The sequence below is a fragment of the Rhinolophus sinicus genome, linkage group LG01 (genome assembly GCF_036562045.2).
Source record: "Rhinolophus sinicus isolate RSC01 linkage group LG01, ASM3656204v1, whole genome shotgun sequence".
Classification (NCBI taxonomy): Eukaryota; Metazoa; Chordata; class Mammalia; order Chiroptera; family Rhinolophidae; genus Rhinolophus; species Rhinolophus sinicus.
The window spans coordinates 192,459,316-192,486,734 of record NC_133751.1 but is presented as its reverse complement, the minus strand read 5'-3'; the positions used below and the strand labels follow the sequence as shown (position 1 = coordinate 192,486,734).

The 27,419-nt window shown below is 51.1% G+C and overlaps 1 protein-coding gene across 27 annotated transcripts in view; it reads left to right on the top strand.

Moving 5' to 3' along the window:
* Positions 1 to 27,419, top strand: part of TNS1 (tensin 1) — a 222,287-nt gene that overhangs the window by 127,180 nt on the left and 67,688 nt on the right. For 19 of the 27 annotated variants that reach the window (XM_074312991.1, XM_074312995.1, XM_019717740.2 and 16 more), the window contains 13 exons: positions 825 to 920; positions 2,081 to 2,130; positions 4,222 to 4,393; positions 6,574 to 6,624; positions 7,755 to 7,877; positions 8,518 to 8,582; positions 10,160 to 10,243; positions 13,924 to 14,036; positions 14,443 to 14,503; positions 14,725 to 14,800; positions 15,406 to 15,535; positions 18,893 to 18,958; positions 20,080 to 20,196. In XM_074312991.1, the coding sequence (XP_074169092.1) occupies positions 825 to 920; positions 2,081 to 2,130; positions 4,222 to 4,393; positions 6,574 to 6,624; positions 7,755 to 7,877; positions 8,518 to 8,582; positions 10,160 to 10,243; positions 13,924 to 14,036; positions 14,443 to 14,503; positions 14,725 to 14,800; positions 15,406 to 15,535; positions 18,893 to 18,958; positions 20,080 to 20,196 (1,204 nt within the window). The remainder of the gene's footprint in view (positions 1 to 824; positions 921 to 2,080; positions 2,131 to 4,221; positions 4,394 to 6,573; positions 6,625 to 7,754; positions 7,878 to 8,517; positions 8,583 to 10,159; positions 10,244 to 13,923; positions 14,037 to 14,442; positions 14,504 to 14,724; positions 14,801 to 15,405; positions 15,536 to 18,892; positions 18,959 to 20,079; positions 20,197 to 27,419) is intronic. The other 8 variants (XM_019717741.2, XM_074313037.1, XM_019717743.2 and 5 more) reach the window with 1 other exon arrangement.

The following is a 27,419-nucleotide window of genomic DNA, read 5'->3' as shown; positions in this document are numbered from 1 at the left end:
ATCTTCCCTGGCTTTTTTGGGGTGGGGAGGCTGAGGAATGTGGAGTGTTGTAACGCTGGGAAGGGGGGTGGTGAAACGGGAGCCAGCTCTCCGGTCCTGCTCATCCTTCTCACCCCTGCACTATGACAACTTCAGGGTCCCCTCTGTGCCCCTCAGCTCCCCAGTCCCCTTGCCAGGCCCATCTCAATATCCCATTGTCTCCCTGCGGCTCTCTGGGCCTGGACCTGTGGTCCTGGCCACACCTCAAGCCTTGGCTACAGTTGTGGCTTCCAGTTGTTTGAAGCAGCTGTGGTGGCCTCCTCCAAAAGTGGCTGTGGATCAGCAACAGATGAAAACCAAAGGGCTATTTATAGCAGGGTGGCCCTGGGGCCTGGAGCAGGGCCTACGGCCTGGGGAGGCTCAGTGACTCCTCGTCAGGGACCAGGGGAATGGAGATGGATGAAGTGTTGGGTTTCTGCGTTCCTCTGGGTGGGTAGTTTTGGAACAGCTTGGTTTGGGGCTTGAAAACCAAACACAACCCCTCCTTCCTGTCCCCCCCACCCCATGCCTGACTCATGCAAACCCAAGTCCTCAGGGCCAGGAGAGCTGTGGAGACAGAGAAACTTTTCCGCCCCGACAGCCCCATTTGGCTGTTTCCTCCTCCTGCTGCCCGCCGAGGCTGGGCTGTTCGGAGCTGGGTGGGAGCCCAGGCTGAGGGGACTCCGGGCACAGCCTGCTCACGGGCGGCTGGATGGAGAGTCCTCTTCGCGGGGCTGCCCAGACTTTGGGCTCAGCTGGGAGCCAGGCCTCCCAGCCCACCCACTCCTACTTTGTTGGCACTGCAGGGTCTGGAGAGGGCTGAAGAGGGTTCCTCCTCTTGGGGCCCCAGTGGTCAAGCCCGAAGTCTGAGGGTGAATCCTGCTGGTCATCAGGACTTGGGGGTGAGTCACTGTTACCTCAGTTTCTCCTTTTCTTGGCAGATTGCCGTCCTGCGTCCTCTAAGAGGTGCTTGCAACTTGGTGGTTGGGAAAGGCTGGTTTCCGGGAGGCCCAGGGATGTTTGGAAGGTGCCCAGTGGGCTCAGAGGACTCCTGTTGGGCTCGGGATTCTAGAAGTTGGGCATCTGATTCTGCATCGTGTGAGGGGGCTGAAAGGGTGGGTGGCAGCTGGTGTAGAGGTGATGTAGGGTTTTGATTTTCTATAGAGTAGGAGGTTTGGTTATATCTCTAACTGCCCTTTTAATTGTAAGTGCCTTATATACATAATTCCTTTATATCTTCTACCAACCCCATATGGATTGCCCCATTTTACACATGACATTACAGAGGCTCAGACTCGTTAAGTAATGCGGGCTGCCCGACAGGGGGCTGTGGGACTCTGACCCTACACTTTGGTCACTGTACCATCAGGTGCCCTGGGATGTTTTGGTCAACAACATGGGTCCATTTGCCTAGTTTTGTGCAAGTAGACAACCCTGGAAATGGGAGTGGGCAAGAGGGTAACAGACCATGGGTGGTGGGTCCTTGGGAGCACGATTTGCTGCCTCACGCTGCTTTTGGTTGGTACATGTTTTGCCTGGCTGCTGTCGTCTCTAAACTTTTGATTGAATGACTTGGTGTTGCTGCTTTCAAGGAGAGGAGGAGAAAGGTTTAGAGTCAGACAGAGGGTGCCATCGCTCACCTTTCCTTCTTCCATGCTTGCAGGCTATATTTTCCACTCAGGGTTACTATGATGACGGCCAGTGAATCAAGATGAAATGGGTTTCCGTCAGTTTAGTAACTGTTTTATTGAGTGTGTACTCAGTGCAGATGGCACTAGCCCAGGCGTGGTGCAATTCTTAGCATTTGGGATTTCTTCCTTGCTGGGGGAAGGAAAGTCTGTCTCTTTGGGGGCTCGCACGCATGCTGGCCCACTCATGTGGAGTTGGCATCGACTGCTTTTGGCTTTGGGTTGCTTTGTTGCTGGGCTGTTAGGGTGCCTGGGCTGGAATGTTGGCAGAGAAGGGAGAAGAGAATCTGTGTTTGCCCACGGGCCTGACTGTACCCATGGACAGCTCTCTGCTTGTCTCCTCCATAATGCTGCTTCGCTTCTCTCTTTCCCAGGGCTCCACCAGAGTCACCGCGAGTGTCCAGTCCCATCCTAAGCCCATCAGGTATGCCTGGTCTATGGGGGGCAAGGGGTAGGGTCATTGGCAGTGAGCTCACTGTGGGTGTGCCCAGTAAGTCATGCCTTTGGATGTCTGAGACCGAAATCATAAAGCAAGTGGTAGGGAGAATGGGCAGACGGGAAAGCCACAGTGAGAGGGTGCAAGTAGATGCCCCTTGGAAAAGGTGATGTTTTGAGTTCTACCTTGAAGCCAGCCTTGATCTGTATTCTTTTCTCATATACTCTTTGTAATAACCCTGCAAGGTAAGTATTTGATTCCTAGTTGGCAGATGAAGAAGCTGAGCCTGAGAGGTGAGGTGACTTGTTAAAGGTCACAACAGGAGACTCAGTGCCTTGTGATACAGACACTCTTTTCCCTGCATCCAGCTTCCCTGGTTCTCTGGCTCGGCCCTTCCCTCTCTGCCTCACCTTCACCCTTGAGGCTCCTGAGATGAGTGAGCATCTGGCTCCAGGAAGATGGGGCCTCGGGCAGAGAAGGCCTGGTGTGTGGATGAAGCCCCTGGCAGATTGTGGCCCAGCTGCCAGCTGACCACAGATCTGAGTGTTCCTTTAGAAGAGCCTCTCCTCCCCCTATAGCCGAGAACCACCTTGGGATAGGTGGGTACAGAGTGCAGTGCTGAGGTTGTCTGGGTGGTGGCGCTGTTCTGCATGGGGTAGGCAGTGGCCTGAGGTAGGAGCTCCACCTCCAAAGGCTGCAGAGAGAAGCTTATCTTAGGGATGAGGAATGGCTGGGGCTCAGAGGTCAAATTTGTGTGTGCTCTTACTGCAACTCATGGATGGTCCTGTCATTACCACCATGGAGAAGCCTCATGTCACCCCTGGCATCCCTGTCTTTAAACCCCATCTGCACCGTTGGGCTCAGAATTAACTCTGGTGGGGATGTGGATTCTGACCCACTTCTCGGGGTCCTGGGCTCCCCTCCCCAGTGCCGCTCTATTGCTTTGAAATACCCCAGTGGTATTCCTCTCTCTGCTCCTTCAGTCTCAATTTTATCCTGCTATAGTGAAAGGTTATCAAAATGAAATATGAGTGTTGCCCACCTTGGATAGAGAGGGTGAGCTGGTGATGGGGTAAGGGGGTGTGGGGGTGGGGAGCTTGTGAGGTCCCCTAGAAGCTACAGGTGGGCTTCAGAATGGAATTTCCTTGTCTCAAGATCCATTTGCCCTTCCCATCAACATCCCAGTGGGCACCCTGGACCCTCCCCCTGGGAGAGAATCGGGCGGAGGTGTCAATACGTGAGCCTCTACCTCCTCTCATCCAGTGCCCAGTCCTGGGGGCTCCCCATCTCTCTGAGGAGCTCAGATGGCGCTGGGTTGTCTGGGGGCCACCTGCCACCGCAGCAGCATCAAAAGCTCTGCGCCCTCTGCTTCCTGGGCCCTTAGAAATAGGGGAGGCCACTGCCACAAAGCTGATCTGGCAGCAGTGGGAGCTGTGAGATGGGGAGAAAGCCAGGGAACAAAGGGCAGGAGTCGGCCTGCCTCCGGCCTGCCTCTGGGGAGGGCTGGAATGTGCGCTGTGGTCTGGTTTACCTGGAGTCCAGGTGAGCGAGTCACCTGAGCTGCCCCTTCCCCCTAGAGGCCTCCCCGCCCACTCCACTGCTCAAGAGCAGGGGGAGGGCAGCAGAAGGCTCAGCTCCAGGATGCTGGAGAGCACCCAGCCCAGGCTTTCCTTCCTCTTCCGGAGCCGTCCCGGGATCCTTTGAGAGACTTTTGCCACACCAGGTGGCCACAGTGTGTGGGGAGGCAGAGCTAGATCCTGGATTCCTGGCTAGTTCTCGCCCTGGCGCTGACTTCTGGGATCGAGGGTGAAGGCAGTGCCAACAGGATTGATGGGAACCTAGGATTGGTGTCATCACTCTTTGGTTCTGACGCGGCCCGAGATCCCTGCCAACCCCTGCCCAGCTCTCTTCAGGCTGGCCTTGATGGCTGCACAGGCTTCGCTCTGGGTCAGGGAGCAGCCAAGCCCCCTGGGTTGGCCATGAGGACCATGTACAGTGTGCAGGGGGTGCAGATATCTGGACCTCGCCCTGCGGGTGCTGGGTTCTGATCCAGACCCCCTTCTCTGCCTGTCTCCCCAGAAGCATGAGTGTGAGCCGGAACATGGAGGACAGCTGTGAGCTGGACCTGGTATATGTCACGGAGCGGATCATCGCCGTCTCTTTCCCCAGCACAGCTAACGAGGAGAACTTCCGAAACAACCTCCGCGAGGTGGCCCAGATGCTCAAGTCCAAACATGGAGGCAACTATCTGGTGAGGACTGGCCTCTGGTCTGCTTGCCCAGGGCCCCTCTGCCCTTTCTGTTTGCCTGCTCGCTGCTGGCCTCCCTGCCCACTCACCCTGGGCCAACTCTCCCGTCTCTCTGCCTTCAGCTGCCGTTGGCCCTGGCCTCTCTCACGGCCTGACTCTGCTATAAGGAGTATCTGTAGCTAGAATGCAGCATCTGGAACCAAGTTGTGTGTGTGCGTGTGTGTGCGTGTGACCAGGAGGCGAGAAGAACAATAAGAGCCCATGTTATTGAGCACTTGCTACAAGCCAGGCCCTGTTGCAACTGCTTTCCACATATTTAAGCTTCAGGACAGCCTTAGAAAGCAGGTTTTGTTAGAGCACAGAGAGGTGTGGGGTGTTTGCCTAAGGTCACAGTGTGAGGAAGTGGCAGAGCGGGTGCACCGTCGGCACCCTGGAGAAGTGTTGGGGCAGAGCTGTGACAGAGTGCATCTTAAGGGACCTTGTGTTGCCGGTCCCGGGGTCGTACCTGGCCCAGGAGAATCACCTCACACATGTGGATGAGGTGGCCACTGGTGGTCTCCTCTAATGTCAGAAAAGCTGGCCTGGAGATTGGACTGCTCCTGGCCCCAGCTGAGGTCTCAGGCCCACTTTATAGGGAGGTGCATGTGGGCTGGACCCATGGATCAGACGGTGCAACCTTGAGGGGCTGCCTTGGAGTGTTTGAGCAGAGGTGGCCGTGGGAGGCCAAATTCAGTCCCTAGGGCTGTTGTAACAAATTCCCACAAACTAGGTGGCTTAAAGCAACAATTTATTTTTTCACAGTTCTAGAGGCTAGAAGTCCAAATCAAGGTGTCAGCAAGACTGTGCTTCCTCTGAATCTTACACAAGAGCACCCCGCCTTGCCTCTTCCTAGCTTCCAGTGTCTCCCGGCATCCTTGGTGACCCTGGGTTTATAACTGCACACTCCAGTGTCTGCCTCCATCATCACATGGCCTTCCTTCTTTCCTGTGACTATCTGTGTGTCCTCTCATCTTCTTATAAGGACACCAGTCGTCGGATTTAGGACCCACCCTAAATCCAGGATGATCTCATCCCCAGATCTTTAACTACTTACATCAGCAAAGGCCCTAATTCCAAATAAGGTCACATTCTGAAGTTCCGGGTGGAAGTGAATTTTTGTGGGACACTATTCAGCCCACTACAGAGGCCCATTCATCAGCTGTGTCGGGCGTTGCTAAGAAACTGGCTTTAAACATCAGAAAGTCCTGAGTTCGAATGTTGGCTCTGCTCTTACTAACTGTCTGATCTTGGCCACTTAGCCTCACTAAGCCTTAGGTTCCCCATCTGTAAAATGGGTCTAATAACACTACCCATCTCTTGTGATTGTTGAGACAATTAAGGCAGCTAGTAGATCTAAAGTCCTTAGCACGGGCTGGCAGGTGTGGACACTCCAATGGTAGCTGTTGTTAACATAATAAACTGTGTTGCATTATGCAGCTCAAGAGTGGACTAGAAGCCACCTAAGGTCCTTCCTGATTTCAGGGGTCCAGGATTTCACGGGTCTCTGTGCTATGACACCCTCCCTCCATCCTGCCCATTCCAGGTCATGGGGTCTTCTTTTCTCCCCAGGAGACAATGCAGCAGTCTTTGAGTTTCCTGGGTAGTGAGGTAGATATGGAGACAGGAAGTCCAGAGATTGGGCGATTCTCATGGGATGTGAGTAGGTGTTGGAGTGCATCGACTGGGAGAGGGGTGTTGAGGGTCTGAGTGAGCCCGCCCAGGACTGTTTGTACCCTCTGATGGAGGGTGTGCGATCCCAGAGTCATTGCATCTTCATGGGGTAAGGTTCTAAAGTCAGCATGTGGAATGGAAACCAGAGATGGCCAAATACTTAACATTTCACATCACCGGGTTGCATTCAGTGTGGGGAGATGCCCACCTTGGGGGTGGCATGTGGGACCTGCGACAGGTTCCATTCTCTTCTCATCTTCAGTTCAGGATGTCTGCTCCCTGAGGGGAGTGGCTGAGTGTCTATACTTCCCTCTCTCCCCCTCTTTATCCTGAGAACCAATAGTTGAGTTTCTGTTGGTCAGTGCGTGTGTTTGATGGGATCCCACGTATGCTCACGTGTGGGTGGAATTTCCAGCAGAGAAGAGAGGAAACACATGAGCCTTCTCACGATCTCTTCCTTTTCCTCTTCCTAGCTTTTCAACCTCTCTGAGCGGAGACCTGACATCACGAAGCTCCACGCTAAGGTGAGCCTATGTCCGGTGGGGGTGCGGGCTTCTACCTGCCTGGGAGAGAAGGAGAACAGAGAGCTAGGCTTCCTCTCCCCACGGTTCCCATGGTAGAATCTTGGGGGAAAGTGCTGTGATAGTTGGCAAAGCCTATTCAAAGTTACAGTGCCATCTTCTATTTGGAAAATGGAAAAGAATGTATTAATCGTTTCCATAATACAAATTACAGAAAACAAAGCTTGATGATACAGTCATTTCCAACCAGGTCCGTCCTGCCCTGGGGAGAACATAGAATCTCTGGGGGGTGGCTGGATCTGTGAGATTTTCACTTTTATTGAAAGGTATTTTGGCTTTCAACTGGCAGAGAATAGCTGATGTAGACCTTCTTAGTGCCAGCTTTCACCTGCTTGCCTGGTGGCTGTGTGTGGGGCTTTGCACAGATATCTGCTCCCTGCTTTTGGATTTTGGTGTCTGACACTGTGTGACCCTGGGCAGTCGACAGACTTCTCTGGGCTCAGTTTGCGCCTCTGAAAGTGGATCGGCTGGATTAGATGTGCCCTCTGGGCCCTTCCAAGCAGCAGTTCTCTTTTATTGTAAAGTTCTGTGAGTTTAGAAAAGTTTTGAGGCACCCAAAGACTGCTGTTCAGATCTGCCCTCTGTCCCCTTCATGCTTCTCTGAGCTGGCCTGAAAAAGCAATGATGTGTGTGTCCAGGGTCTGGAAAAGAGCCACAAACAACCAGGAGCCCTTTGCTCTGTCCTCTTGCACCCCAAGCAGGCCTTGGGGGTGTCTGTGGGAAGAGAGCTTGAGGGAAGTGTGGGGGTCCCCAGCATGTTCTGAGGTCAGAGTTATGTGGAAGGGACCTTGGGTCATCATCTCCAAGCTTTTGTTTTATGCACGCATGACAAATGAGACTAGGAGAAGGGCCACGTCTGGCCTGAGGCCCACAGTGAGACAGTGGCAGAGCCAAGACGCAGGCCCAGGGTCTTTGGCCCTGGTCAGTGTCCTTTGCCTCCACACCCCACCTCCCAGCTGGGCTGATGGGCAGGGCAGGAGCTAAGGTCCGGCCGCTGGGGTGTGTGCTGACTCTGCCGCCCCTGGCTGACTGTCTGGACTTCTGCCACTTCATACTCTTGCCTTGGGCTGCAGGTACTGGAATTTGGCTGGCCCGACCTCCACACCCCAGCCCTGGAGAAGATCTGCAGTGTCTGCAAGGCCATGGACACTTGGCTCAACGCAGACCCCCACAACGTCGTCGTTCTGCACAATAAGGTCAGAGCAGGGGCAGCAGGGAGTGTGTGTGTGTGTGTGTGTGTGTGTGTGTCTGCGTGTGTGCCTGTGTGTGTGTCTGTGTGTGTGTGTGTATGTGTCTGTGTGTGTGTGTCTGTGTGTGTCTGTGTCTGTGTCTCTGTGTGGGTGTCTATGTGTGTGTCTTTGTGTGTGTGTGTGTGTGTGTCTTTGTGTGTCTGTGTGTGCCTGTGTGTGTGCCTGTGTGTGTGTGTGTATCTCTGTGTGTGTGTCTGTGTGTGTGTGTCTGCATGAGTATATCCTAAATGAGTGTATATACGCCTGCCTGTATCATTGGATTGTGTGAGTGTGCAAGTCTATGTGTGTGTGTGTTCTCTTTTCTGGGGGATGACCGATTCTGTCCCAGGGGGTGCCCCCAAGAAGTGGGGGTTACCAGCTTGTGGGTGTCTAAAGTATAGTGGGTGACCAGCTGTGTTTTTTCTCTTTGAGACTCAGCCCCCATCCTCTTCCATCTTCTGCATCCCCCTACCTCATCCTGTTCTCCCTTAGGATCATACCCCTCTCTCCTACCTCTGTCCCCCTTTCCTCCAAGGCTTCTGGATGGGCCCTGGAGCAGTAAGCTGGCCTTAGAAATAAAGGCTTTTGTGTTTTGGGGCTCTTTCAGGGAAACCGAGGCAGGATAGGTGTGGTCATCGCAGCTTACATGCACTACAGCAACATTTCGGCCAGGTAAGAGGGCCCCTGAACCTCCCAGCCTCTGAATATTGACAGTAGGAACCCCCTGTCCCGACCCACCCATTGCCTCTCCCTTCCTTGGGACGGGAGGATAAAGACATAGTGGGTAATAGGTGCTGGGGTCAAGGTGGGGTCAAGGAGCCACAGAAAGAAGAAGGTGCCTGTCCAGATCTCAGAGGCAGGCGCCTGTGGCAGAGGGCAGGAGAGAGGAGAGTGCATCCCATTATAGCGTCTGGGTGGGACAGCCTTGGGAAGCAGGCCCATCCACAGACACCCCATACAGCCAACTTCTTGGGGCTACTCTTCTTTGCTAAACTGCCTTCTGCTTCCCTGGGTGAGCAGGCAGGGAGTCAGAAAGAAATGTTGGATCAGATCTGGGTCCAGCAGAACCATCTAGACCTTCTCTCATCCATTCCCCTGTGTCTGGCCAGTCGGGTTGTCTTGCCGCTTAGGTGTTTTGGAGCAAGACTAGGAAACAAGCAGTGGATGAGTCCTATTCTGATCCCATTTTGCACAGAGGCAGAGGAATTCATCCATTTATTGGTTTATTCATTTGACAATGGTTATTGAATAGCTACCGTGCCAGGGGCTGTTCTAGGTGCTGGGACGAGCAGTGGGCAAAGCCAGGTCCCTGTCTTCATGGACATTAACTAAGTAAACAGGTACATCAGGAATGGCAGGTGGTAAGTTCTGTGAAAGAATGGAGACTAGAGGAAGACAGTGGGAGGGGGTGGTATGTGGTCAGAGGAGGCCATATTTGAGCAGAGACTCAGTTAAGTGGGCGGGGGGGCAGGAAAGGCGGAGTCATATGAAGTCTGGGGAAGGAACTGTCCAGGCATAGTGAAGAAGAAGGATGAAGCCCTGGGGTGGGAAGGCCGTGTGAGGGGCTGGCATGTTTGGAGCTGAGTGTGGGGACGAGCAGTCGGAGGGGAAGCTGGAAGGTGGCAGAGCCTGGGGGCCTTGGAGGCCGTAAGAAGGACTACTTTGGGGTTTACTCTAAGAGTGATGGGAAGTTGTTGCAGAGTCAAGAAGTGGGGACCTCTGTGATTTTTCTCTTCATTTTAAAAGGATTTCTCGGAGTGCTCTTTGAAGATAGGTAGAATGTTCTGTGGAGGGCTTGTCAGTAGGACAGCACTTTTTTGACTTTAAGAAACCCAACCCTCCCTAATCTTTACTTAAAGGTGAGCACTTGCGATGCACCTACTATGTGCCTACATGCGTCAAGCTCTTTATAGATGTTATCTCACTTGATCGCCAGAACACACTTCGAGGAAAGCAATTATCACCCTCATTTTCACAAAAGGAAAATCAGGTTCAGAAAGATTAAGGAAGCTGCCCCAAGATGCAGGGCTAGTAACTAAGCGGTAAACTAGGGCTGGCTCCAAAGCTCCCGTGCCGAGCACTGCAGCACACAGGATGGAGAGATGCTGGGGCCCTCTTTTCTTGAGAGCTTCACAGCACAGGTTGGCTGGAGGACTCTGCAGGTCTGGAGAAGCTGGGGTGGGGGCTGGGGTGGCGAAGGGGCTCTGGGTTTGCGAGTTGGCTCCTCTGACCACTTGTCTTCTCCTCAGTGCTGACCAGGCCCTGGACCGATTTGCCATGAAGCGGTTCTATGAGGATAAGATTGTGCCCATTGGCCAGCCATCGCAGAGAAGGTGGGTCTCCTGGGCTCACAGCCCAGGGCACATGTGGTGTGTGTGCTCACTGTGCATGGGGACTAGCCTTGTGTACCCATGTGGGATGGAACAGCGTGCCTGGGGGGGATGTACCAAGTGTGCATACTCAGGTGCCAGCCCGGAGGGGTGTGAGCTCAGGGACATCAGCACATGAGTAGCTGTATGTGCCCACAGGTGGGCAGTACAGTTGGCTCCTGAGACTGGTGCTGGAGAGCAGTGAGGGACACATTGGTTTGGGTGTAAGAAGGTGGCTTGTAGGAGAAGGCAGTGCCATTCTTGGTCCTGGCAGCAGGACTGCTTCAGTGTTTGGATGAGTCTACAGGAGGCTGATGTCACTGCTGCCTGCCCTGGACGATCACAGACGCTCTCAATAGAAGTCACCTTCTGCTGGGAGAGCATTAAAAATTTTACTGAGGACTCTCAACCACGTGGTCTCGTTGGCATCCACAGCAGCCCAGGCAGGAAGCAGGGCACGGACACACTCATTCATTCATTTGGCAACTTTTAGGCATTCTGCTGTGTTCCAAGCACTGGCGCTATCTAGTTGAATAGGACAAAGTCCTTTGCCCTTAGTGAGCTGATATTCTATCGAGAAGGATGGACATGACACAAGTAAATATACAAACAAAACAATTTCAAATAGTGATTAGTGTCAGGAAAGAAAGAAGCGTGCTGTGGAGATGACAGCTGATGGGAGAGGTGTGGGGCTATTTTAATCCTCGTGGTCAGGGACTACGTCTCAGAGGAGATGAATGTGAGCCCAAAGCTGAATAATGACGAGCTACCACAGGACGATCCAGGGCGCCCTCATTGTACAGGAGAGAAGCCCGAGCCTAGGGAGGGCAGGCCCATGGCCAGGGTCCACGGCAAGTAGTGACAGAGCTAGAATATACTCACGGGCCTTTAACTTGGGCCAGGGCAGTGCCCCGGTTGTGTCATCCACCGTCCTGAGGGCTGCCCCTGGTTTTGCCTCTGTGGGTTTCATGCTGTTTAGTGATCTGACCCACAGAAAGGCATAGGTAGTATCAGGACCAGGTGGGCCTTGGGTGGCTGCAGATAAGTGGAAGCCAGAAGGGTCGACATCCAGGCCCAGAGTGGAGAACTTGAGAGTGGGACTTGGGCCCAGCCGCTTGTGTGGCCAGAGCGGTGGGCCTGCCACACCTTTCTGTGATGTGTCACACTGGGCTATGCGCTGGGACGATGGTGCTGAATCTCTCAGGCAGGGTCTCACGGGGCTCACCTTCTGCTGGAGGACACTCATGGAAACAAGCCATCAAGGTCATTTCACATAGTGAGAAGTGCTTTGAAGGGGGTAAACCAAAACAGAAGATGATGGGTGAGAGAGTGATGGGAGTGGGCATGAGGGGCTGATTCACACGGACTGACCTTTCTGAGAAGGGCATGTGTGAGGTGAGGTCTGAGAAGGGAGGAGGAAGCATTTGAGTGAAGGTCTGGGGTAGAGGGTCTAGGCAAAGGGGAGAGCAAGTTTACAGGCTTGGAGGCCACTGTCCCATTGAATTTTTGAGCCCCTTGGGACACTAGGCAAGCAGGACCCCTAGCTGTAAGTCCTGAGGCTTTCCAGGCACTCTATACTGGGGGCGTGGGGGTGGTCCCCAAATCACACCCCCTTAACCCTACCTTTCTTGTCTAGCTAGAAATGTGCTGGCAGCACTGGGGACTGTTTCCGCCATTGCAGCGGGAAGCCCTGGTACAATTGAGTGAGTCCTCAGGTAACCCAGTGCCTTACATTCAGCACAAGACAGCTGGTAGCCAGCTGCTGGGTCAGCTGGATCAGAAACCGGATGTCTTTATGTGCAGAAAATTCTGGCTAGGCTGCCAGCCATAGCAGCTGTGGATCAAGGAAAGCTTTCCTAGGAAGAAGTCTCAGGGAGGGAAGAACTATCACTCAATTCCCTGCTCCTCAGTCCCTGGCTTCCATGGATGGTTGGTGGCCTTGGTCATGAGTCTGGCCCTTGACCTTGAAGGATAAGGGATACAAATAGAGGAGCATGATGTTATGATGGCACAATGTATCTTGGAGAGAGTGGGCAGAGCAGTCACTTCTCTGAGGCTGAAAACCTGAGAATGGGGATCAGTGCGACCTCTCAGGAATAGAATTACTCAGGGATTCCACAGTGCTCGGTGTGTGTGTGTGTGTGTGTGTGTGTGTGTGTGTGTGTACGTACACTATCTATGTCTGCCTTGAAACTCATATCTGCACGCTTCTCTGCTTATGGTGGGTAATTCTGTTTGTGCCTAAATGTGAAAGTGCAACCGTTGGGTGTACCTTACATTTATGGCCACTCTTTCCTGCCTTCTTGTCAGTGTTGCTTGCGAGGAATGGGGCAGTTGGAGGAGAAGAGGGCAGGGAGAGAGGGAGGGAGGGGCTTGGCCGGCAGCTCCTCCATTCATTGTCACCACACCCCCGGACTCATTGTCCCCAGCACACAGACACATCCTGTTGGCATGATCAAGAGTTCTGATAGGAACCTGCCATTCCAGGTTTCCGGTTTGAGTAATGGGGCTGGGGGCTGGGCAGGGGCCTGAATAGAAGCTGGTGTTGCCCATCAGATTATCTTGCGTGGGTTGTCCGAGGTGTCCCCACCCCAGCTAAGGGACAGAGGCCCACAGGCCTGGAGGTAGGCCAAGGAGCTAATATACAGTAGGGAACTATTATCATGGTCATGTGGGTTGTGGTTTTACACCTCAAAGAGCCCCTATTGGTTCCCTCAGAGTCTCGGGTGCTTTCTGATTGGCTCAGCTAACCCAGCTTGGTGTCCTCTGGCCAGTCAGAAAAGGAGGAAGCACCAGCCAATGTCAGAAGGATTGGCCTCTTGCTCTGGCAGATGCCTTGGAATCAAACGTTTTTCCTTCTCTCCCCACCCACTCCCAGCTTTGTGTGTTCTTGCTGTGTATCTTTGGGAAGCTAACGACCCTTTCTGCACCTAATTTTTCCGCTCCATGTAGAAGGAGTGGGGCTAGGTTAATCCTTCCATTCTTCCAACAAGATCTTTTTGAAAAGAATTGGGGAATGTTGACCCTTGAGATAAGATACTTAGTAGAAGTTAGCTATCTTCCAACACCAAGTGAAATGACGTAGAGAGACTTTCGTACATTTCAGTGTGATATTAAAAAGGGAAGGACTGTAGTTATGCTCTTAATATTTTCTGGAGCGTCATGTGGCTGGTGGGGCTGTGCAGGCCTGCAAGTATAAATGTCAGCTTGGTTTGAGCTTGGTGCAAGGAGGTCAGAGATGTTTGATAGTTGATCAGCCTGCCTTGTGTAGTGTAGTAGTGAAGAGCTAAATGATGCCTATCAGGGATGTGTGGGAGGAATTTTGGTCCAGCGGGAGATTCCTGGGCTTGGAGTGAAGCACGAAGGAGATGCACATGTTGACCACCAGGGGGCGCTAGAGAACACCAAGTGGGAGTTTTGGCTTGATCCAGCTCCAGGTCTAGAAGTGACGCGCTGGCCCTCCCTACCTGGGGCTCCAGGCAGCAAGGGAAAACTGTGTTGGGCTGGAGTCCCCAGCCACCTTGAGGCCTGAGGGTGGTGGTGGGGGCCTAGGCGGGGCAACTAGGGCAATGTTCTGGGGGAAAAGCACATGGGATGGCGCCAGCGCAGGCCTCCCTGTTGATGCCGCCCCGACCCTGTTCCAGGTACGTGCATTACTTCAGCGGCCTGCTCTCTGGCACCATCAAGATGAACAACAAGCCCTTATTTCTGCACCACGTGATCATGCACGGCATCCCCAACTTCGAGTCCAAAGGAGGTACGGGCCCTCGCCCTCAGCTTCCCTCCCCTTCCCGTCTTCCATCTCCTTCTCGTAAGAAGCAGCCTTGGTGGGTAAAAACGTGGGCTGGGATTAGAGTCTCCACTGCACTGCTTCCTGAGCTTTCTTTAGCCCCAGTCTACGCATTTGTAAGATGGGTTTGACACTCGCAGTGCCTGCTGGAAGATCATCTTAGATGTGGCAATGTTCTTGTAAACTTAACGACTTTCAAATGAAAAGCTAGTATTTCTTCCCCTTTCTCTTTTCATTTCTCCTTTCTCTTTTCCTCCGGCTCTTTTTTACTTCCCCTTCCTTCCTTTCTCCCCCACTTCCTTCACTCTCCCCTCTCCCCTTTCCTCCTCCCACTGTTCCTGCTGTCTTAGCCAACACCACCCTTGTCTTACAGGGTGTCGGCCATTTCTCCGGATCTACCAGGCCATGCAACCTGTTTACACGTCTGGCATCTAGTAAGTATTCCCTGGGAAGGAGAGGCCCGGATGCTGGAAGTCCAAGGCCGAGGACCAGGGGCAGGGGCATGGGGTGGGGCTGCCTAGAACCTCTTCTAGGAGAGGCTGAAGGATGAAGTCAGTGAGGTTTCCCAGTAGTCAGCTGGCAGAGGGGCAGCAGGGAGAAGGCACGCTGCCGCCCCCTCAGTGCCCTTCTCTCCTCTGCCCTCCCTCCCCCACAGCAACGTCCAAGGAGACAGCCAGACAAGCATTTGCATCACCATCGAGCCTGGGCTGCTCTTGAAGGGAGACATCTTGGTGAGTGCCGCCCCTCTGTTGCTAGCCCCTCCTCCCCGTTAATTTTTCTATCCTTCTTCTCTCTTCCTGCTCCCGTCCTGCCTCTCTAGACAAGACCTCACTCCTGGTGGGCTGCCAGCCTGGGGGCCATAGGATCTGAGGGCTCCTGCAAGCCCTTCCATTCTCCATGTCCATTCTCCTGCCTTTGAGTTGGACCTCCTTTCCCGTGGGCTTACCTCTTGTTCTGGAACATCTCCAGGGAAATGTCTGTCAGTGGGAGCTGTCACCTCCTGGCTTTCTGTTGGTGACCCTTGACCCCCTTAATTCTAACTTCAGCCCTTCCTCCATCAATTTAAATCCACTCCTACTTTTTCCATTCTGACCTGTGGGCAGGAAATTTTGGGGAGGCAGTTTTGTCCCCACAGGAGAAGGTGGGCCTCCAACTCTCTGCTCTTCTGGAAGTTTCCCCAGAGAACTCTGAGATCCTGTTTGGTGTTGGTGACCTCTCCCTCACTGGGTTTTGGGGGAGCCTTGGAGGTCCAGTCTTAGAGCTGATAAAGAGACACCCTGGGATCTGATTTCGCACCCTCGGGTCCCTGATGACTTCTGCTCACTTTCCCACCCAGCTGAAGTGCTACCACAAGAAGTTCCGGAGCCCAGCCCGAGACGTCATCTTCCGTGTGCAGTTCCACACCTGCGCCATCCATGACCTGGGGGTTGTCTTTGGGAAGGAGGACCTTGATGATGCCTTCAAAGGTGAGCTCACCGAGTGGAGAGGCAGACCTAGCGAAGGATAATTGGATCACAGGGTAGAAGAGCAGTAATGGCGGGGCCATGGCAGCAGTGAAGGGGCAATGGTTTTCTGAGGGAAGGGGAGGTGGTCAGGGAGGTGTCTCCCTTTGTTTCTTCCCTCTCTCCATTTGAGGCTTTATCGACATCACATTCAGGACTGGGACATATCCACATGCATCCATCCACCCATCCATCCATTTACCCACCCATCCACCAAGCATCACTTGTGTGTCTACATATGCCAGGCATGTGCTAAACTTTGGGGATACAAAGAGAAAGAGGTGAGTCCCTACCCTCAGGGAGCTCCCAGTCTTGTGAAAGGACGAGGCACACAAACATGATACTATGAAATGACACCTGCAGTGATGGACACACGTACACACGGGTGATGGGTGCCCCAGAGAGTGGATACTGTCCCTGCTGTAACTTCACTTGCTGTAAGTAGTGGATGGCGATCTGTGTCCAGACTGAGCTCAGGCAGAGAGCAGAGAATGGGGCTCAGACTTGGAGAAGGAGGGACGCGATCCCTGGAGTGTTGTCTGGCTTGTGTAGGAGAAGGACGCACTTGTGATGTACTTTCCCTTGACTAGAGCCAGGAGGGCAAAAGCAGAAGATGCCATTATAATTACAGAACAGAATAAAGGTTTTATCAATCTGGTTTTAAAAATATTTTTATTAAAAATACAGCTAACATACAGTATTATATTAATTTTAGGTGTCCACCATACTTATTCAACATTCATATACCTAAAGAAGTGATCCCCATATGTCCAGCAACCATCGGACACCGTACTGTGCTCTCACAATATTAGTGTCTGTATTCCCTATGTTGTACATCACATGACTTTTTTGTTGCTGTTGTTAGCCAATTTCTTTTTTTAAAAATTAAATTTATTGGGTGACAATGGTTAGTAAAATTATAGGTTTCAAGTGTACAATCCTATAATACGTCATCTATATATTACACTGTGTTCACCACCCAGAGTCAGTTCTCCTTCCATCACCTTATGACTTATTTGTTTTATACCTGGAAATTTGGACCTCTTATTCCCCTTCACTTCCCCACCCTGCCCTTTTCAATTACAGTTGACATTTAGTATTATTTTATATTAGTTGTAGGTGTTCAGTGTAGTTGCTAGATATTTATATAATTTAAGAAGTGATCCCCTGACTAGTCTAATACCCACCTGGCACTATACATAGTTATTGCCATATTATTGACTATATTCCTTATACTTTATGTTACATCCCCACGACTACTTTGTAATAACCAATTTGTACTTCTTAATCCCTTTACCTTTTTCACCCTGCCCCCAACATCCCTCCCATCTATCACCCCAATAAATCTAGTACCCATCTGACACCATACATAGTTATTACAATATTATTGACTATATTCTTTATGCTACACCCTACATCCCCATGACTACTTTGTAACAACCAATTTGTACTTAATCTGTTCCCTTTTTTTCGCCTACACCCCCAACTCCTCTCCCACCTGACAACCATCAAAATGTCCTCTGTGTGTTTCTGTTTTGTGTGTTAATTTTGTTCCACATATAAGTGAAATCACATTGCATCTGTCTTTCTCTGTCTGACATATTTCACTCATCACAACACCCTCCAGGTCCATCCATGCCGCCACAGATGGCAAGAACCCACTCCCTCCCATGGCTGAGCAATATTCCATTGTATACATGTACCACCTCCTCTTTATCCATTCATCCATAGACAGACACCCAGGCTGCCTCCACATCTCTGCCATTGTAAACAATGTTGCAATGAACACATGAATTCACATGTCCCCTTGAAGCAGCATTTTGGGTTTCCTCAAATAAATACCCAGAATGGAATTACTGGATCCTTTTTTATCTCTTGTTATAGCCTTTGTTTTAAAGTCTATTTTGTCTGGTATAACTATTGCTACCAGCTTTTTGTTGTTGTTGTTGTTGTTTCCATCTTCATGAAATATCTTTTTCCATCTCTTTACTTTCCATCTGTGTGTGTATTTCAACCTGAAGTGAGTTTCTTGTAAGGCAATATATGTAAGGGTCTTATTTTCCTGTCCATTCAGCCACCGTATCTTTTGATTGTTGGAGCATTTAATCCATTTACATTGAAAGTAATTGTTGATAGATATGTACTTATTGCATTTTATTATTCATAACTTTTATCTTTTTTCTTCTTCTTAAAGAAGTCCCTCTAATATTCCTCATAATACTTACTGGTTTGGTGGTGATGAACTCCTTTAGCTTTTCCTTGTCTGGGAAGCTCTTTATCTGTCCTTCGATTCTAAATTATAGCTTTGCTGGGCAGAGTCATCTTGGTTGTAGGTCCGTGATTTGCCTCACTTTGAATATTTTATGCCATTCCCTTCTGGCTCTGTAGAGAAATCAGCTGATAATCTTATGGGAGCCCCCCTTATAAGTAACTAGTTGCCTTTCTTTTGCTGCTTTTTAAGATTCCCTCTTTGTCTTTAACTTTTGCCATTTTAATTATAATGTGTCTTAGTGTGGGCCTGTTTGGGTTCATCTTATTTAGGACTCTGTGCACTTCCTTGGCTTGTCTGTCATTTTCTTTGCCAGGTTAGGAAAGTTTCAGTCATTATTTATTCAAATAAGTTCTCAATCTCTTGTTTTGTCTCTTTTCCTTCTGGTACCCCTATGAGGCAGGTGTTGTTACACTTGATGTTGTCCTAGGGGTCTCTTAAACTCTCCTCATTTTTTAATTTTATTTTTTATTTTCTAAATGTTATCAATCTTACCAAGGAAAAATACAGGAATAGCTGACACAATAAAGATGGGAGAAAGGGGGAGGCACAAATTCCTCCACTTACCTGCAGAGAGGATACTATCAAAAGTGGACAGATCAAGAAATAGAGGCTGAACTATAGTATTTAAAGTTTCAAAGGTAATCAGTAGAATGAACGACAGTAATAATCATAATAATCATAATAATACCAGATTTAAGAAGAAGGAAGGTGAGAGGAGTATAAATGAGCCAAATTATTCATCTTCACAGGTAGCTAGAAATAGTGGCATAAAAACTGTGGCTATCATCTATAGTCTTAGAGGTAACCACTAGGAGAACGAGAAATGGAAATGGTTCAATGGTTACCTCAGGCAAGTAGGACTGGGGCTAGCGAGGGCCAGAGACTTAATTTCATTATATATACATCTTCCTATATTATCAACGTGTGTGTGTGTGTGTGTGTGTGTGTGTGTGTGTGTGTGTATCACTTTAAATTTTTCTAGAAGAAAACTTTTTATGGAGTCCTTTCTGGGAATTGATTGCCCACTTTTGTTTTCCATTCTTTTTCAGATGATCGATTTCCAGAATATGGCAAGGTGGAATTTGTATTCTCTTATGGACCAGAGAAAATTCAAGGTATAAGTCAAGTTAGAATCCACGCATCATTCACTCCCTACCCTTTTTCCTGGCCTATCCCTACCCTTCCTTCACCATTTCCCCACTGATCTGCTCTGTACTTGTCAAGTTACCCGTGATAGAAAGGCAGGCCAACAGTAAAGGATCTGGGTTTCATAGTGGACCCCCAGCTAAACATGAACCACTGGCTTAATCTCTGGATAATAAAAATAAAAAAGCAGACAGAGAGGCGCTGGGTTGGATAAACTGTTCTGGTCCCATTAGGTCATTATCTTATTATATTCAGAGACTGAGGGCCATGGATGATGAAGGAGTGGCTGAGAGGACACTCAGAGGTGCTGGATAAATGATAAGTATTTCTGAGAACTGAGGTGATTCAACCTGAAGAGGAGAGGGCCAATTTAATAATAGCCTTTAAGCCTTTAGACTGGTTATATGTGGAGACCAGTTGTTCTCCATCTTATTTGAGAACAGAATGGCAGGAGATGAAGTTAGGTTACAGACAGAGGGACTCTGGATAGATTAAAGAAAGAGTGTCAGGTCAGGAAGGCAACTTACCCCAGTAGGTCTGACTTGCAGTTTGTGCTGTCTTCATCCTGGGCTTTCTCTGGGTGTGTAGGAGAGAGTCTGCCTCTCCCCTCAGATTTCTGCCTGGAGTGGAGGGCGTGCTAAGTGGGGAGTAGGGGGGTGGCTGGGATGACCTTGTGTCCTCTCAATGTCAAGGCCTGATCCCTGTTTCTCCCACACTCCCCCTGACTCTGGGTGCAGACTCTTTTATCTCTCGGCGCTGCCCCAGGGGCCCCTGGGACACAGAAGAGAACGAGACAGTTGCCCAGCCAGAGGGTCTCCCAGCTTTTTCTTAGGGAGGTCTTCATTCTTCAGTGCCCTGTCCTGGTTTACCCCTATGACCTAGTATGAGCCTTTTCAAGAATGCAAGAAACCAGACCCCTGGTTTCTCTGTCCAACTGAAGCCACTGGTTCCGCCCCACCAGGGTCAAGAAAATGAGAAGTCCCTTAGGGAACATGCTGGGGGGATCTTGTTGGCTTCCTCTGTTTTTCCAGCTGTTGATCTTTTTTTTCCTTTCTCCTCACTGTTTTCCCACCCTTTCCCACTCTTTCAGGCATGGAACACCTGGAGAACGGGCCGAGTGTGTCAGTGGACTACAACACCTCAGACCCCCTCATCCGCTGGGATTCCTATGACAACTTCAATGGGCATCGAGATGACGGCATGGAGGGTAGGTGGGGCCGGTGGCTTCCAGCCCCTGTCTACACTGCACAGCCCCTGCACACAGCGCCTCTGCTGTCTTGTTTGGCTGTGACACCGTACTGGGTTCAAAGGGGAGGGAGAAGTCCAGGGCACCTCTGAGAGCTCCCACAGTTCAGTGGGAGATGATAAGGCACGCATGAATGTGTTACGTAATGAAGACAGGGCTAAAAAATGCAGCTAAACAGCCAGAGGACGGTGTGCCATCGGTGCCACATGAGTCCCATGGACAACAAGTGCTCTGAGTTTGGCATGGGAGGGATTCTTGAGGGCGGGAGTAGCCTGGGAGGGCTACTTGGAGGAGGTGGTCTTGAGTGGACCTTGAGGTACCCCCTTGTACAGCCAACACAGCATTTGTTTGATTTCTTTTAAACCCGCTGCTGCATTTCTCTAGGCTCGCTGCCTGAGTTCTCTGGGGTCAGAGCCCTGGGAATGTAGATACAACATCTAGGGCCTACAGGCTTTCATCGACAGCCAACGAAAACATTTGAGAGCTGGAAACAAACAGATAGGCTCCAAAATTTGAAAAGAAAGCTACAGAATTGAAATTAATACATGTTTAATTTAGCTCCAAAACCTAACATTATGTCAGATGGTCAACTGCAACTCAGTTCAACTCTTGAGAGTTATATATAGGTTATGTTTATTTATGTGGTTCATTTGAATATGTGTGATGGGGACATGGGCGGGGCTTCCGAAAGTGAGCTTGCCTGGAGCCCAGGAACTCTTCAGACGCCCTGTCTCCGGTTTGGCCACAGGCTTGTTTTCCTGATTTGGTCCTTGGACAGTAGAATGTGGCAATTGGGAGGATTCTCATGACCACTGGCCATCCCCCATCAGTTTTCAGGTGGGATAACTGAGACCCCTTCGAAGAAGACTTTCCTGATTTACCTCCATGACTCAGGATGTGTTCTTTCAAGGACACCAATGCCCAGCCTATGGGCTTCTCTTCCCAGATGAAGCTGATTCTGGGGTGGGGCTTTGCTGTCTAGGGAACCCTGGCAAAGTGGGGTTAGGGGGAACCAGGCTCCCTCACACTGCCTCCTGCCTCCCTCTCCAAGGTTTTGGATTTGTGGACTCCGCCCTGAAATGTCCTTTAGGCTTTTTCTTGCATAAAGATTCTCCCTCTGACCCTGGAGACACCAGAATGAACGATGGGTTTCAGAGGGAGTGGGGTGAAGGCAGTGGTTGGGCTAGAATTTAGGGCTTGCTGAGAGCAGTTTGTTTATGTGCAACATGGCGAAGTTGAAGGCTTGTGCTCATACCTGCCCCAGTTCCCTGCCCTTCCTGCCCACCAGGGGCGCAGATACCCCTCCAGGACTCTCCCCGCTCTGCAGAGGCTGTCCCCCCAAGCACCTCTCCCCTCACCCCAACCCCATCTGCTTGTGCTGAGTGACTGAGGAGGAGGTAGAGGATGAAATGAATTAGTCCTGAGTACCAGTGGCTGCCAGCCCAATTGTTCATCTTCTGGGATGTTTGCAGTTTTAACAAGAACACTTGGCAATTTGAAGGAATTTTAAATGTCTCCCCATCTCTCCCTGGTGTGGATTCAATGCGATGATGAATGTAAAAACATTTGGTAAACTGTAAAGTGCAGGCAAATAAAAGGTAAAATAATTAAGGGGGAAGCAGGAATGGCTGTGGGAAGGACAGGGTTTGGGACACAGTCGGCTGGGAGGGAAGGAAGGAAGGGGGGCGGACAGAACAGGGAGAGGCAGGGAAAGGGAGGAAGGAGGGGGTGGGGGCAGGCTCTGGCCCCCTTCCTCTGTCCTCCAATCTGCTCCCGCAGGCAGGGGATGGAGCCAGTGGGACCTTTTGGCCAGTTAAAGGTCAGCTTGTCCTGTAGGGACAGAGGGGCTCCTGTCTGCAGGCTGAAAAGCTGGCCCTATGCCTGAAGGGTGGGCAGGGATGGCAGGGGAGGCAGCTGCCATTCTCCGCTCTGGCTTGGCCTGGGTGGGGGGTTGTGTGACTGAGGTGCTCACCAGGGCAGACCCTGCCTGTCCCACTGTGCTCTCTGCTGCCAATGGACTTCGTCCCCCACAGGGACAGGAAAGCAAGTCTGGACCAGCCCTGGGGCGGGAGCAGTGAGCACTACTCCCATCCTGCTTTTCCTCCTGGCTGGGGGCACTTCTAGAAGGTTCTAGATTCTGGGGCCCAAAGATAAAAGCATTTTCTTCTGGCTAATTCTTTGATCAAGAGAGGGAATCAGGAGGCCTTTGTCTGTCTCCCTAGTTGTGGACAGATTTCTGTGCCTCAGTTTCCCCATGTTGGAAACTGGCTGGGGTAAGAGCGCCTAAGCCCCAAGACTCCAGGGTGCTCAGAAGATGGCTCAAGCTGGAGCCCAGGAGGGAGTTTGGCTGTTTCCTGGCATGGTCCCAGGGCTGGGGGTGCCCTGGGGGGTATGTGGTGCCCAAGGTGGCTTGCCTGTTCTCTGGGAGGTCCTGGAACAAAGCTCTACAGTGCAATGAGTGCACACGTGTGCTTTCAGGCCTACCTGCCTGGGTCCAAATGCCAGCGCTCCCCTCTGTGGCTGCATGCCCTTCGTCAGATTATTTAGCCTTGCTGTGGCCTTAGTTTCCTCATCTACAAACTTGGGGCAATAATAGTACCCATGCCGTTGGGTTACTGTAGCAATTTTCATGAGAGGCAGTTTCCTATAAAGGGTAAGAATGTGGCCGCTCGAGCCAAACTACCTGGGTTCAAATCCTTTCACAAGCTGCTGTCCTTTGGGGGCCTCAGTTTACCCTGCTGTAAAACTGGGATTCAGTCTACACATCACTTTGAGCACCCTTTAGGGATTAGCAGCTGTGGCAGGGCTGCCTGTGTGTTTGCCCATGGATCTCCGACACATCGTGGGGGAGCAGCTCAGGGGTCTACAGACGGGCTACTGAGAAAGCCCATGGCCTTGGGCGCCAGCTCTGGCTTTGCCATGTGCCAAGCACTTGATAGTCACCATCCCGTCTAACGCTCGCAGGTACCCTCTGAAGTGAGCACCATTATTATGGCTGAATGGGGGAACTGGGATACAGAGCGGTTAAGTAACCTGCCCAAGGTTGCCTAAGTAGTTAAGAGAGGATCTGGGTGTGGAACCTGGTGCTAACCCCTGAACCCTTCTGGGTTGGTGACGTCCCCAGGGGCCTATTCTGGGCATCTGGCGATACCTGGGTCCCCGCTGAGCTTAGGTGAGTGTCTGCCTGCTCTGACCCCTACCTGTCATCCCTGGACAGACAGGATCACTCTGGTCCTGCCTCTCTTCGTGAGAGACGGTGGTGTATGGAGCTCCAGGAAGCGGTAAGGGATTGGGCTGGCCCGATGCAGGTGCTAGCAGGGCCTCAGTGCAGGGAGCAGCTGAAGTGCATCCCTAATGTGACTCCCTCCGCATCCCGAGAGCGAGGGGCTGCTCACTCAGGAACGCTTCTGCTAGGGGCTGGCTCTCAAAATAGGGAGAGGGTAGTGTGTCCAAGGTGACATGAGGCCGTTTCTGGAAGCAATCTCCCTCTCCTATTCTAGGTTCACTGGGGGAGTGGATAGAAGAGGCCAGGCCGGTCTGCCTGGAGCCTACCAGGTGACTCAGAGGGGCCGGTGGGGGCACTGAGCCAGGCACTTGAGAGGAAAGACGAATCACCTTCGGCCTGGGTCCCACCTTGCTCCCTCCCTGCATGAGGGGTAGCCAGCTCCTCTTCCTCTGGGAAAGCCCTCCAGGTGACCCTGACTTAACCCTTGGTGTCATGATTGCTTTGTGTTTAACCCCTTCCTCACTGACTGCGTCCCCACCCTCCCAACTCCCAATTCCGGTTTCTGGTGTGTGGCATTGCGGCACTTAGAATGTTCTTCCACGTGCTCAGGACATTCCCGATCAATCTCAGCAGCAAAACAAAGGAAGAACGATCCATATGGGGACTTCTGTTGTCCGTAGGTTGATCTCGCAGGCGGGGGTTGCCCAGCCCAATAATAATGTACATCTAATGCCCTCCTGCCACAGTGGGGAAACTGAGGCTCAGGAGGGGAAGGGATCTGCCAAAGGGGGAGGCAGTCCCCATGTGCGAAACCCACTTTTGCATGATCTCAGCTCCTGCTGTACCAAAGACCACACTGAAGTGTGGTAGGGTGGGCAGGGGCCCGGTGCCGTGAGATGAGTTGATATTTGAATCTAGGTGTCTGACATCATATCCCTTTTCTCTGCATTAGAGCTCAGCTTATTCAGCGCCCCCACACCCCTAAGTGGCTCCATTAGGGTGGTTGTCCAACTCCTCAAACCCTTAGATGACAGGGAGCCAGATGCCATATAAGGACAACCCATTTCACTTTGGACAGGCCCAGGAAATAGAACCAGAAATAGAGAGAAAAGGTCGAGAGCGCTTCTGCATGGGGCCCTGAGGCTACAGTGACCATGGGTGCTTGGGGACCATTTTGGCCCACCTGCACTTAGGACAGAAGGAGGGAGAAGTGATAAAAAGGGGAAGAATTAAATGGGAGGTCACTATCAAGAACTTTCTTGGGACAGGTGGCTGGGGGCAGAGGAGTGCCTGCCATCTCAGGGACTCCTTACTGTGGGAGTAATTCCTTCTGGTCAACCCAACGGCCTGATGTCTTAGTCAGCTTGGGCTGCCGCCACAAAGTACTGTAGACTGGGTGGCTTAAACAACAGACATTTATTTTATCACAGTTATGGAGGCTGGAAGTCTGAGACCAAGCTGTTGAAAGTGTTGGTTTCTTCTGAGGCTTTTCTCCCTGGCTTGTCGTCAGCAGTCTGTCCCCGTCTCTTCACTGGTCTTCTCTCTGCACATGTCTGTGTCCTAATTACCTCTTCTTATGAGGACACCAGTCAGATTGGATTAGGGCCCCCCCATGTGACCTCTTTTTAAACTTATTTACCTCTTTAAAGCCCCTATCTCCAAATATAGTCCTATTCTGAGGAACTAGGGGCTAGGACTTCAGCATATGAATTTTTTTTTTTTTTGGATGGGGGGCCGGGTGTGGGGGAGGGGAACACAATTCAGCCCATTACACCGGGGAAGGAGTTTTCTGAGTTGCCCAGAATCGGTTGCCTGGTCCTGAGTGGGGAGGAAGAGAAGGCCCAGGGTGGGTGAAGAGGAGAGTGGTCTCGTCCTCACCAGCCTCCTCCTCTTGGGCTGTCTTTGTCTTTCTCCAGTTTGGTCTGGTGCCTGCCAGCTCAGTGCTCTGGCTGACACCACGTTTCGCAGCCTCCAGAAGCCCCATTAGCTGTTTGGCCTGAGTTCTGAAGCCCCATGCGCAGATCCTACCTCCCCGTGGGTGGGAGTGGGGCTCTGTTTCTGCCTATGCTGCACAGAGCTGTCTCCAAATTCCTCCAGAGTGTTCTAGGCAAGCCTTCTCGGAAGCAAGTCCCACACCAAGGGATTATGGGTTGCCTTGCGGCTCCGAGAAGCCCAAAGGGTGACCAGGCTTGAATCGCCTCACTGCCCACCCATTCACTCCCACCCTTCCCTGACCTCCTTGGACACTGAGTTGTGTAGAGTTTGTCACAACCTCAGGAGAGGATTTGGGAGTAGGGGCTAGTGCTGGGAAAAGCAGTGGTTGGCTCAAGGCCAAAAGGAAGAACGGAGGGAAAAAAGGACAAGTCTCCTGTTTTGGCTGAAGATAGCACGGGGGACTGGTAACCACCCCACTTCTGGGTTTCCGCTCCTGCGCGATGCCTGTCAGCCTCTTTCGTTTCTGTGGGCAGACCCACTAGAGCCAGCAGCTATGACAAGGGGGCTTGGTTTTGTGCCGAAGCTTCTCAACACTTGGGATCCATGAAGAGAGGCATTTCCCTTTCTTGGGGGATAACATCCTGCTCTGTAGGATGCTCACCCCCTCCTCCAATTCTTGTGCCTCCGCTGGGAAACAGCCTTCCTGACAGCAGCCAGGAGTCCCCGGTCTGTGGTGACTTCTCACGAGCTGGACTTGTCCAAGAATTCTCTGTAATGTTTTTGAGAGAGAGGAAAGAGGGAGGGAAGGAGGGAGACACAGCAAACACGCAGAAAGTGAGAAGGAGAGAGAAACAGGTGAGAGACGTGGAGAGACAGACAGACCTGGACTGGGAGACAGGATATTTAGATTCTGGGTGTCCGTGGTAACTCTTTTTCTTTAAATCTCCTTTATTTCCTGTAAAATGAGGGGATTGGAGTAGTGATTCTTTCCATTTCTTTGAGCTCAATTACTTTCTTTTTATAACTTGTGAGAAGCTAAGATGGACCTGCCGAGCTTCCCGCTCAGACCTTCCCAACTCATGAATGTGGAGTGGGAAGCAGCATAGCTCAGTAGTCATGTCACTCAGGAGCGGCTTGGTTCTGCAGGGTAACAAACAGCCCCAAATTCTCAGTGGCTTAACCCAGCAAAAGCATATTTCTTGCCTATACCGCCTTTCTAGTGTAGGTTGGCAGGGATCTCTGTGCATCTCAGCTACTCTAGGCTGGTGATGGCTTTATCTCATAGATGCTTCCATCATTGCTACAGCAGTGGGTAGAGGACATTATGACTTGCATGCTGTTTCTGCCTGGATGTGACACACTTTCCTTCTGTTTACATGTCATTTTTCAAAACAAGTCTCACATCCATGCCTAACTTCAAAGGGGGCAGGAAAGTTGTACATGGAAAGTGGAAAGCTGAAATAATGTTGAACAGACTAATCTCTACTATAGGGAGTAAGACTGGGATTTAGAACCAGAAGATCTGGTTCCAAGCTCTGTTGTTTATAACTATGTTCCTTGGTTAAGTCACTTTGCCTCTATGAGGCCCAAATACTATATCTGTAAAGTCAGTACAACAATAACTTACTTATAGGATTGTTGTTAAGATTCAGTGAGGTGTAATGTATGTGAAATGTGAAAAGTAGAGTGCCTGGTGTGTACTCTGGTGGCAATAATTTGTGTCCATTATTATTGTTAAAGTACTGGAGGAGAGAAGGTAGAAATGTGATTTTGAATGTATACAGCCCCTCTCTTCTTAAGAAAAAGCTCACATTCCCCTAGATTCATTTATTCTCTGGGAACCATCTATAGATGGCTGTTCTGGGAGCCCCACTCTTAGGAGTCGGGAGACTTGCCTCTGGCGCCAATTTGCTGTGTGACCTTGGAAAAGTTACTTCCCTTCTCTGGTTCTCAGTTTCCTTATCAGTGAATCGAGGAGGATGGCTTCCAAAGGGTCTTCTAGCTCTAAAATCCTAACAATGAC